General features: G+C 32.3%; 2 protein-coding genes across 2 annotated transcripts; both read left to right on the plus strand.

The window, feature by feature from the left end:
• Positions 1-239: 239 nt before the first annotated feature.
• Positions 240-3,214, plus strand: LOTGIDRAFT_211563 (hypothetical protein; the record flags this gene model as incomplete). Its single annotated transcript, XM_009046024.1, has 6 exons — positions 240-377; positions 935-1,068; positions 1,509-1,606; positions 1,891-2,023; positions 2,249-2,419; positions 2,968-3,214. The coding sequence occupies exons 1-6, from the start codon at positions 255-257 to the stop codon at positions 3,212-3,214; spliced, it is 906 nt and encodes a 301-aa protein (XP_009044272.1). The 5' UTR covers positions 240-254.
• Positions 3,215-7,842: 4,628 nt separating this feature from the next.
• LOTGIDRAFT_109260 (hypothetical protein) lies at positions 7,843-8,178 on the plus strand (the record flags this gene model as incomplete). Its single annotated transcript, XM_009046025.1, has 1 exon — positions 7,843-8,178. A coding segment is annotated over one exon (336 nt), but the record flags the coding sequence as incomplete, so codon positions are not given.
• Between the last annotated feature and the right edge of the window lie 5,109 nt (positions 8,179-13,287).

A 13,287-nucleotide genomic window follows, 5' to 3' on the forward strand; every position in this document is an offset into this window, starting at 1 on the left:
CGTGGAACATTTGACGTCATCGGTTACAAATGCCTATAAAAATGTAAATAACAACAGAAAATGCCTATAGACTGAACATTCATGGGGGTGTATTTTTTGTCAATCACAGTCTTAATATAAAAACGTTTTTCGCTCAGTATCGAAAGTTCGTTTTCTTGATGTGTATCATAATGACCGCGTTACTTGATAACGGAAACCAAAAATAGTTTTCCAAATAATCTAATTGAGTGTCTATCTTTCTTCTAGGAGAACTTATGACAGCCATAAGGACAAAAACAAATCTACATTTCGGTTTGTATCACTGTCTGTATGAATGGCTCAACCCTCTGTACATTAATGATAAAGCGAATAACTGGAAGTCATATGATTTCGTTAGGGTAAGTATTAGTTAGTAAATTGATGTTTTCACAGTCAACATTAAAATAACAAAATAAAATAACTACAAAATAATCCCGAGATTCACATCTAAATTTATGTGGAAATAATAAATTAAACACATCGGACGTTCGATGAAATTTAATTCAGGGTAAAACTGAGGTAAAGTTAGGCATTGTATCTATAACTTGATATTATTTCCTCTATAACTTAATATTATTTCGTATGAATTTTACTTCGACGCCCTGGTGGCTTCAATAAAGCTATAAAATCGTTGTGACAGAGCGGAGTTCAAGGCTTTGTTTCATTCACTGAGGTCGACGAAAGCTTCCTTTGATGTAATTGTGACAAATATGTGATAATGTATAATAGCTCATGTATGCAATGCTATCCTCACATTTAGTTTTCAAGTTTGTACACGAATCATCAACACATACTGGTGATGTATCGGTGCTTCTGATAATTTTTAACATTCAATGTCGGTGTGTTTATCTGAAATTGCTTCTGTTTAGTGGCCTATATCAATTTTATATATGTACATTTTGTTCATTATATTTAGACTAAAGCTATGCCTGCCCTTTATGAGATAGTTAATAAATACCAACCTGATATTGTATGGTCTGACGGCGATTATGAAGCTCCTGACACATACTGGGGATCTACCGAGTTTCTAGCATGGCTTTATAATGACAGGTATATCTATTACTGCTTTGTTTAAAAAATGGAAAAGAATAAATAGAAAATGAAGGTTATTGAAACAAATGAAATTGTCGCTGAAGGCAAAGCTAAAGGCATTTAAAAGAGGTTTTCTAGGGTGCTCATGAGACTGCAATTTGCACCGTACTAATTTTTCGCAAGATGTCTGTGGTTCTTAATATTCCATCAAAATTTTGTTTGGAATGTTGTTTTAATGGAATAACAAGATTCACTGAAAATTCTAATTGTGCAAATCGATCCTATGGGAGTACTTAATGCATATAAGTTTTAAAACTTCTTTATTATCCCTTTAATGACTTATTCAAGTTAGTCCCCGTCTCTTGCTGAATTACACATAAACGTGTTCATGTAAAATATTGCACAAAATATTGTATTTATTTGATACCACAAATTAAAAATCTATTTGGTATTTTCAGTCCAATTAAGGATATTGTTGTAACCAACGACAGATGGGGAATAAATGATACTTGCAAACATGGTGGATATTGGACTTGTAAAGACAGATATATGCCCAGTAAGTATCTGTTGCACAAAGAATGCTTAGTATACAAATTTAACAGCCACGATGTATTCAATCAATCTAGAACAGATGGAAAGGATTGCCTTCTCTTTTTGTATAATGGTTAAAGGGCTATATTCGCCTAGGAATAATAAAGTGTTGACATCTCGAAGAATAAAATAAACAGAAAATGAATCATAATGAACAGATGTGACACTTTAAAATTCTTAATAATTAATTGTTTTATTTGAATAAAAAATGAATTGGCTCTTGAAAATTTGATTCATAATTAATTGCAGCCAAGGTACCACCCAAAAAGTGGGAAAACACCATGACTATTGATAAAGGTTCATGGGGATTCAGGCGGAATGCAAATCTGGAAGACTATCTTACTATTGAGGAATTACTTGCTATTTTCATTCAAACGGTTAGGTGAGTATGCTTTATCTACTTAATGTAGTCGTGCTATTGTTTTCAATTTGACCTTTGTGGATCCTTGTGTAGTTTCTTGTGAAAAGCTCATCAGCTGCTACCAATGTTTCCAAAATATGTTGTTGAGGATTTCAGGTTCTGTTTTGCGATGTTAGTACTTTTTTTTTGGTAAATACTACCACGAACTACTATTTTCATAATATATTATTATTATATTTATGATAGTCTTGGTGGTAATATGTTAATGAACGTCGGACCACAGAAAGATGGCGTAATAGCACCAATATTAGAAGAAAGGTTACGTCAAGTGGGAGCATGGATGGGAATTAATGGGGAAGCTATTAGAGGAACTAACCCATGGACGACTCAAAATGATACGATGGTTCCAGATACATGGTACTTATTTTTAAAGTCTAAGATGCAAATCGACGTGGTGCATATGTAGTGTAGGAACATGGATACAGAAGAAAACATCTGTGCTAGAATCACTTCTTCTACTAAATCGATTTCTTCCATTGCATCTCACCCAATTGAAATATTATCGACTGCATGTCATTGGTGATTTTTAATATAACGAAGTGTGGGTTTACTAGTCATAAAACTGTTGATATTAAATAGAAGAATGAACAGTGTGGTGTATTTCAAATTTTGAAACTAAAATCCCATATGATGAATATTATACAAATGCTAAGAATGAAATACCGGTTTGAAAAAACCAATTAAATAGTACAATGGGACACTGTTACACAAAATCTTGAGATTACAGCAATACGAATTACTTTCATCTCTAAAGTATTTATCATATTGTCAATATGTACTTGAAGTGTGTGATTTGCATCAGAGTAATTGAGTCAAAAATGACCAAAGTTTGGCCGGGCTAACGAACCGATTTGTATTGGTATATTATTTTCATCCACTAAGGAACATTCTGTAATTTGTTCCAGGTACACTAAGAAAGATTCGACCGTTTATGCCTTAGTATTAACATGGCCATCCAATGGAGTTCTCAGTTTATCTGCACCTATGCCAACTTCAAACACCACGGTTAATATGATCGGATATTCTGGTCAGTTTGAATGGCAGAAGCGTTCTGGTGGCGGTATTGACATTATGTTTCCAAATATACCAATAGATAAATTACCAGTGAAATATGCGTGGGTTTTGACATTGTCAAATTTAGAAAATGCTTAAAAGTGTAATGTTGTTGAATAAATTTATTTGTCTGTAGATATTATTTTATTTAAAAAAGGGTAGATATGTTTCATTGCTTATGATTTAATAATAAAAATACCCTCTTGATGAACCTAAAGGGATGGTTCATGTCGTTTTTTTTTTGTTAACTTTGACATGTGGCAAATTCCTCATTGAAAATAATTACCCTTTGGTGCTACAAAGTACACACCTGGGTAATTTATTAGACACTAGATAACATCTTCACAGGGGTCATTCCCCCACCTATATTCAAGAAAAGTTCACAAAATTAGACCGGTAACGTGAGCTGTTGTGAACGTTAAAAGTACTCGACACCATTCACCATCATTTGACCAATTTACCTCAATAATCGCGTGTTACGAACCCGAAATTTTTGATAATTTTTGATTAAAAAAAGCCCTTAAAGCCTTTGTATGAGGATGTGTTACCCTTATAGCTTCTATTTCCCATTCTGAGCTGTTTGCAAGGAAATGATTACAAATCCGAAATACATTGTATCATTGTAAGCTTTACCTTAAAAATTCATTCAATATATATGTGAAATATAGTTTGGTTGAATGAATACATGTATGAACTTAATCTTAAAACTGACTCAGACCATGTTTGGAGAAAGGTAAACGTTTGCACAATGTTCTTTCCTGGACTTTGAGATCTGAAGAAAACTTTCTAAAATATGAAATATAGAATCATAAAGTTTCCGGTTTAGATCTTAGTACGTGTTGTAAGCTTGTCTCGATGGTTGTAACAGTATAGATTTAACCGAGGCCAATATTTACCATGTACATAACCTTATTTGGAATTTGGCTGGAAATCAAGTCATGTGATAGAAATCGTTATGTTTTCATGGGGTAAAGATTAACACAAGGTTTGTCCTAATACTTGTAATGATTAAGGAGTAATTGAGATGTGCTTTTTGGATGAAAATGGAGTTTAAAAATAAATGAGAATTAAATTAGCCAGAGCTAATCTGTATTCTGTATCTGGAATCTGTATTCCCCGAAAGAATACATATAAATAAGAACAAGTTGAGAGCAGAATAATATTTTGTATATAGGATTTATAAATTAAGATGAACTCAAAAGGTAAGAATATTTTTAAACTTTAGAAACTGGATGCACTAGAACAGGATATGGTTATATCATTTGCCTTACTAATTATTTTGCTCAGCTTCATTCTGAAATTCTTTAATTGCAATTTATGAATAACTTTCAAGTGAGATAATGCTTAAATTCTTGGATAATTTACTTTTAAGAAGTTACCCTTAAAATAAGACGTGCTGAATGTAAAATGAACACTTGTGAGCTCAATTCGCGTTCGAGGAATTTGTCTTAAAAATCTGTGAATCATGGACAATATGTAAATTGAAACTTTTATATAAATAAACCAAGTACTAGCGATCCGAGCCGCAAAACGGAACCCGAAATCCGTAACAAATTTTTGACGAAATATTGGTAGCATCTAATGTATTTTTCACATGAGGAAGTATATTAATAAGTGAGTAATTAAAGATTCGTCAACTTTTTATTAATGCCCCAGTCTCATTTGATCAACTTGGGTCATAAAAAAAATATTATTGCACTTTATGGTAAACTTGGTTGGAAAGACGTTAAATGCTGTAAAACAGAACAACACACTGTGAACACCATTTCTTCGGAGCTTTGTTAAAGATGATCCGCGCCTGGTAAATAAAATAGCTATAACTATCAATGAATTATAACCGTTTTAAAAGCTACAGATATAGTACAGACATATGATCATCTATTACTGAAGTCTTTCCGCACCATACAGCTGGTTATGAGGGTATCGGTAGCACAGTTGGTAATAGCGTTGCAAAATTTTCATGATTACGTCGAACAAATGGTGGTTCAGAGTTTTTACCTCGGTTGGCTTGTGAAAGTCTAGTGACCTTGAATAAGTCATTTTAACTCGTGATTTTAGTCGACCCAGTTGTAAATGGGTAAGGATAATCGGAGAAAAGTTTAATGCCAAGAAGTTTGGCCAAGGACCAGCTGCTAGAAAATATCCTTGTGAATTAAGTTGTTATCATTGTAAGTAGTTGGTTGTTCTTTTTTCTCAATGCACACGATAATTAATGATTGGTGAGATCTTGGATAATCTTGAAGACTAACCAAGTTTCATTACACAGTATTATTACCAAATATGAATTGATTTCTGAATTCTTGCTATCTTATCTTTACGAATTTGATGCATTAAAATCTTCTCTCTGTTTTAGAACATTGTTAAACAAAAACCATGTAAAAATGACCCTTTCTTTGTCGGTGTGGCATTATATAGAAAATGATAATGCATTACAGTTAATTTTGAGCTGTGTTATGGTGGATTTGAATGATAATTCTAATTCATGTTTGTATTCCGCTTCTTAACAAACAATTTAAAAATATTCGAAACAAAGGCTTATTCAAATAAGAGTTGTAACAAAATTCGGAAACATTTTAAATTTGTCAACTATTTCTCAACCAACGAAATTCTTAAACAGACGTGACAAGTTCTTTCCTTGAAAAATTTTAAACACGAAACCAAAGTCAATACTAGCGGTTAGTTTCACCTTGAATCATACGTAGACAGTCGTATTTGGTGTAACGAGCGAATTGAATTGACACGATATGGAAATTATCTTTTCTAATCTAAATTTGCCTGAGGAACATGAGCAGTGTCGGGCAGTGGAGAATGGGGGACATTTTGCTCATAAAGTGCAGACGAGATCTTATTCGATAGTCCTATCTGAACGACTTATCACATTAATCATTGACATGAGGAAACTTGCGTCAAGTTACTCTTTTGACCTAACTTTATAATATCGCGTTACTAAATGCCATTGCTGGAGAGGGTAGAAATTTGATTGGTTAAAGCAAGCGTCATCGAGATAGGTCAAAAGGTTAATTTGACGAACGTTTAATATTGCTGTCGTAAGACCCTAACTAAAGTGGAAATATTTAAATAAAAACCAATGAAAAAAAACTGGAACGAAAGTTTGATCTAATTTCAATAAGACTAGTCATGTTTCATATCATTCATCATATCAATATCATACTTGTCAAGGTTTTAGTCCCTCGTGTTTAATGGGATCTTAAATTCACTACCGCCTATGTTTGTGGTTTACCAGTTAACTTTTATTTGCAATCAATAAAATTGTTTATTTATGAAGTTTTGATGGAGGTCAGGTAGGTCAACATTGGTGCTGAGTCGTATTTCAAGTCAATTTAACATAGTTCATGGTGATCATTTCCCAGGTAATACAAATCGCCGTCTCAATGCACTTTCGTCCATAATTACAAATATACCGATTATTTTTAGAATTAGAATCTTAGCTTCGAGGTAGTATCGATAGTCTTTAAATAGTTGGCATATACCAAATACAAACATAATCGAGTTGGAAAAATCATGTTTGTCACTGCAAAATCTGATCTAGGACCCCCAGTAATGTTACATTTTGAAAAGGATGGCGAGAAAAAAGCGTTTAGTCGTTCGAATCAGACATTAAAACGAGGCTGTGAACGTTTAAGACAGGCAAAATTTTTCATTGCACTCTGAATGATCTTGCCAGTCTTCATTAGGTCAATCAGGTGCAGAAAATATGTGTAAAAGATAATATATTCTAAAGATGCATTCCAGAATCTACTTCACCACTAATGCCAGTTATTTATTATGATCGGCATTGGATTTATTTGAAACTGCAAAATTCCAATATTTTTAAAAATTCTACTTGTGTTTAGTTTATGAAAAACTATTTATGTAAAAATATACCTATTATTTCCACCTTAAAACATATGTAATTAATCCGGATTTCTAAATTATATTTGACCCAAGTCGTATACCCATCTTCATTTGGAGACATTCTCGTTGCTAATGAAATATGCCTTACTCGGTAATCCAAAAATAACCCTGCATTTGGGAAGCGAGATTATGTTTCCGAATTGTTAAACATCAATATAGTGCCAGGCTCATTTGGAGAAAATCTAGTTCGTCAGATTATTATAAGATAAGAGCTTAAAATTCATCGGATAAGGAAAAGCCGTCGAAAAGGTTTCTTTTAATATCGGATGTCTACCTAAAGCAGTGTTTGTTTTCGTTTTGGTGTTTATATGGGGACATTTTGGTTGTTTTATTGAGTAAACATGTTTATGCTAAATATTGACAAATATTGATTTTGACCACATTCCCTACATTTATCGAATTTATTGTTGTAACGTTAGGTGGTGACATACAATTTAAAAGGAAAAAAAGGAAAATATTGCAGGATAATCTAGGATTTACAAAACCTATCTCTTTATAATATTTTAAATATCTTTAACAATACATTATTAACAGTATTATAAGACAGATAACGTTTATGAAAAAAATTCGGATGATGGTTACTCAGGGTTCTTCTGTTGTGTGATTACAGCACATGCATTGATGCTGATGCACTTCTACCTTGGGCATTAAGATTAACATTGACTTTTTACACAATGCTGATATTTGTACACCTCGATTGTGCCGATAACTTTTGCCCGACCTTCGTTTGAGTTTGAATGTGTCTCAGAGGTAACATATGCATCGCAATTGTTGTCAAGTGAATGTTAACGTCCACAGATGGCCAGTAGTATAGGGAAAAGAATGAGAGTAAGGTTATCGATAACAATATGAATGAGAGTAAGGTTATCGATAACAATATGAATGAGATTAAGGTTATCGATAACAATATGAATGAGAGTAAGGTTATTGATAACAATATGAATGAGATTAAGGTTATCGATAACAATATGAATGAGAGTAAGGTTATTGATAACAATATGAATGAGAGTAAGGTTATTGATAACAATATGAATGAGAGTAAGGTTATTGATAACAATATGAATGAGATTAAGGTTATCGATAACAATATGAATGAGATTAAGGTTATCGATAACAATATGAGAGTAAGGTTATCGATAACAATATGAATGAGATTAAGGTTATCGATAACAATATGAATGAGAGTAAGGTTATCGATAACAATATGAATGAGATTAAGGTTATCGATAACAATATGAATGAGATTAAGGTTATCGATAACAATATGAATGAGATTAAGGTTATCGATAACAATATGATGATCTGCGGTCACTTATGTGTCTTACATGCATAATTGTTGCAGAAAGTCGCACCGAGAAGCTCCAGAGATGGAATACAAAGGTCACTTGAAGAGATTAGTGAGCCTTGGTGAGAACATCGCCTGTACATTAAACTGAACCCTACTTAACTCAGTTTGCAAAAGTGCATTTTTTAGAATCAATACTTCGGAGAAACGTCCCTGAGTAAAGAAAGTTCGGGGCGTGTATGGGGTTTTGTCATAGAAATCAAAAGCTGAATACAAATAAATGTTTTTCTGCACGGAGCGAGTCATGTAAAAAATATCTAAATGTACACATGGTGTATACCAACATGTTTGTATATTATAAAACCTCTTATTTGTTTCTAATGATCGAACAAAAATCTTGTGGTAAAATAAGGAAAAAGTGTGAGATATAGATCAACTTTGTCAATTGGGTGGCAGAAGTCCTATAATTTCTAATGTATACAAACAAAGCTTCTTACTCAGGGTTTATACTAACACGGAAACCGTAAGGAAAACATTATCAACAAACAGGCAGATATGTGTGTGACTGTCTTATGCAAACTTCTCGATTATAGCTACAGGTTTCGGTCAGGCTGGTCAGAAAGAGAGATGTTTTAACACTGACTGATCTAGCCGGCTAATCAGTTATTTTGACTTCATTTGGGAAGTAACCAAGACCACACAAACAAAACATTGTAAATTAAAAATTGTCAATAAGATAACTTGTGCACTCATAATACAACCGTTTTGTAATATCAATACCTTACTGTTAGCATTGATTGGTGGCAAAAGAATGTGTACATTTAACATTAAATCAATGAAATAACGATTGCCGTATTTGATTTCGCGTTTGAATAAATTTATGTTAAAAAATTCATAACCACAATATTTTATTTTATTCCACCATTAAGGGAATATTAGCATGCAGTTTCATATGAATGGTTAAAAACTTATATCGGCAGGGAACGGTTTTAAACTGATATTTTATTTGCAAATAAGTTACACACCACCGCCATTTTAAGATTTCGGTCGCCATTTTTTTTTGCCGCGTTATTGGAAACATCCAAATGTACGACGTAAAAATGCATTTTCGGCAACATTGAAAGCCATTTAAAAATGATAATGGTTGCCTCTGTTGGGATTTTTCAGACAATACATGTTATTGATTACCTTTCAATACGTTCACAGTGTAAAATATTTTCAACAGTCAACAATATATCGTTCTATTATATTTTTTGTTTGTTTTATGGTTGTTTATAAACTATATTAATGCAGTCAGGACATAAAAGACTTAACTGTCGAAACAAGTTTTTCTATTCATGATATATGCATATATTACTTTATTGTCCAATTTAAATTCTTCTCATGTATTGAAAGTATTGTATATGAACACTGAATTGATATAAATGCATTCATACGAACAAATGCACTGTATTGTTAAAATGAGATTTAAAAAAAAAAACAAAGTAAGACATAATACCAAATCAATTTTAAACTGGTGATTGTTAAGGCAGGCTATTGCAATCCTATCTCGAAAGATAGTTTCTATATGAATAAGAGCGTAGCGCCAGTCGAAGAACAAGCATCGGAGATTCCGTAATTAATATTTATATGTTAGATATCAAAAACAACTGTGGATTTCATCAAAATTCTAGAGTGCTAAAATTGAAACAATCGGTCAATATGGTAGATAATGTTGTCCCGAAAATCACATTTGAAACCTTAAATTGGAATCACAATTTGAAAAAAATCGTTTTGCGATATTGAGCATTTAATGACGTCACGTCGCACTAATCTTGCTAAGACACATGTGAAATCTAAAAATATATGCAATTGTTCTTTACTTCCTTGTTAACAATATCGTACGATCTGTCAAGGATTTTATAACTTTGACGAACTTCAAATTGAGTATTAAATGAAATCAAGGCGTCATTATAAATCGTGCAACCCTCAAATACGTTACCAATAAATGTATGTAACAAGACCGCCAATAACCAACATGAGAACTTTCGTCATCCTCTCCTTTTTAGGTAAGTACCACCTTATTTTAGTTTAATTTTTATTTATTGATGCTTAATCGTTTCTATTCATAATTGCAATATGGTTAAAAAAATCGATACATTGTATATAAATGGCATGATAGGTGTTTATGATGGAGGACTTTTAAAAACTATATTTTCTTTCACTAAATGTTCTATATCAATGTTATTAGAATGCATTAAAAAAAGAAATAATAGATATAAGACATATTGAAGAATATTTTTAAATATTACAAACATGTTTACGACTTTAATGGCCGAATGTCCAACACTTATAAAATATAAAGAAATTTTGTAATACATTGGACAGAAAGTGTATTAGAATGTCATAAACACCTTTTCATACGCGCTCGTCAAATATGTCACGTTTTGCTCGTTAACATTCTAGAAGGCACAGTTGTTAATGGATTGCGACAAAATTTGGTGTAAATGTTTATTATCACCAAAGAAAAACCCCTATTGGAAATTGAAACATATGAGTTACTTATTGCCTGTGTGAACAAAACTGCTAAATGTTACAAGTTTATTCTATAGTTGGTTAGTATGTAGGTTGGTTCCTTACTGGTGGCTAGACTCTACGACCTTGACCTGATCCGCAACCAGATACCTTACTTACAACCATAGTGTACTTAGACAACTCTCTTCTCCAGTGTCTGTATCTTACCCCTTTCCCACCCAAGTGTCCGGAGACAATTCTACGCTTTAGACGTTCGTTTTTATTTAAAAAAAGGCAATCCAGCAGTAAGGACATTACAATAAAAAAAAGAGAAAAATTAGTATATGATTAAAACGTAACGTATTACACAAATTAAAGCTACCAATGTTTTGGTCTCAATGACAAAGCCATTTATAAATATACTCATAACAAAAGACCAAAAACCAGCACTGTCATCTGGTAGTTGATAACTTTACTGGTTTCCATTAAGTGTGAAGTAACTCCTTTAATCTATTTCAGTCACTGGAAGAGTGACGTACAGACTTAGGGCGACCTTGCACGGAGATAAATGACATTGAAAGATACATGAGTGCATTTTCCAACGATATTTTGAAGCGAAACTGTTTGCCAAGGATGAATCAATTTGAAATTCAGAAAAATATTTAATGAGTTACTGCCCTTGATTTTGAAACCCATTAAATTTGTACTCAGACCCTCCTTTTCCCCATGCTATAAATATCATTTTACTTTGCAAAGTAATACTAATTGGAACAGATATACATATTGCGTAATAAACAACCATTATTTCATTAACATTGTTGAAGTTTATCCAGAGTATAAAGCTAACGTATATTTAGAAAGTCAAAGCATATAAATAAATAAACATATCTTCGTGTTTTGCAAGTTACCCCTGATGGTATTCAAAGGCACTTGCCAAATTTAGTCTTTGTTAATGACGATGTCTTTATTTCTAAATAACATTTCTTTGATTAAAGATAAGTTTCCTTATTTTTTAGTGTCAAATTAGGCAAACTAATTGGTGTTTCATATGAATTATCATGTATTCGTATTCACATCATTATGTCCTTATTGCATATTAATAAGAGTTTTAACCAATCATAAATGTCCATTTATGTGCAGTCTGGATAAACAAAAAAAGACTTTTTGACCTTTCTTGATCGGTCACTTATTGGAATTCTGCTGGTAATTCTCTTCTAATTTAGCTAATTATGAATTGATTATGCACAAGTGAGACAAACTGGTATTTTTCATTAGAACACCTCTACTTTCTATTCATATAAGTATTAGCATTTTCATTTTCATTAATGAAAAACTAAATTTAGTGATCACATGAGCGTGTTTACCTGCATCTCATTTGTTATTCTCAATGGCATTTTACAGAATGTACTTAAGAGCTAACCCATACCATAATGATATATATTATATATATTTATTTTAGCTTTAACCTGTGATCTAGTATTTTCGGAGGAATTCATATGTACCACTGCTTCTTTTACATGTTTAGATGCACAAATTCTCGAAAATAAAAATGACATAACTTGCGAGTAAGTAAAACGTTTCCATTTTTTTATACTGTTTTATTCTTGCTTTAAGAATGGATGGTACTGTCTGGTTCGTCCTTCTTCCAGAAAGAATTGAAGAGATCGACTTAAAATGACCTGAATTCTATGTGCGATAGTAGCACTAAGAGCATAGTGGAATTAATTATTCTTAAACTTTAATACTATACTAAAACTATTGATAACATTTGCTTTGTATTGATTTCAGTCAAAAGGCCCCTGTTTTTGCCTGTTTAAGAGATAAAGGATGTTTACGAAACGACGCCACTTACAAAAACAGTGTTGCACTTTACAAATATGAAACTTGTGGTACGTTTTATTTTCATTTAACAGACTACCAATAATTTGGTATTAGATCTCAAAGACATCCACGGAAGGTATTGCACTACAATACCAGAGGGAAACATGATTTTTTCAAAAAATCATTTCTTGATTTTTTTAACTTGGTACAGATGAGATGTTTTTTTTTCTCATGTTTCGAAAAGCTTTTTAGAATATTGATCTCTCTGAATATTCCTCTTATAAGTGTTGTCTGCTATTAGTAGTCCAGAATATTAATGTTGAAACAGTTTCTTATATACCTCCGGTTGTTTTTTTTTTTTTTTTTTTTTTTTTTTTTTTTGAGGTGTTAAGATTTCATACTAGGCCTCAAAAATTTAGATGTAACTAATGATAGCGAAGTACCGCCTCGACTCGGCACAACCTTGACTGTTTAATCATCATGATTTTCTATAATTTGTAAGATTGTCTTTTTATTCTTCTTTTCAATTCCAGGGGCATCAGCTATCATTATGGGGTGGACTTTGTCAAGTCTGATGTTGGCAGTAGCTAAATTTGTCTCTTAATGAAGAGTTACTCCTTAAAATATCACAATGTCATATCAAATGTTTTATATTATA

The sequence above is a fragment of the Lottia gigantea genome (genome assembly GCF_000327385.1).
Source record: "Lottia gigantea unplaced genomic scaffold LOTGIsca_10, whole genome shotgun sequence".
NCBI lineage: Eukaryota > Metazoa > Mollusca > Gastropoda > Lottiidae > Lottia > Lottia gigantea.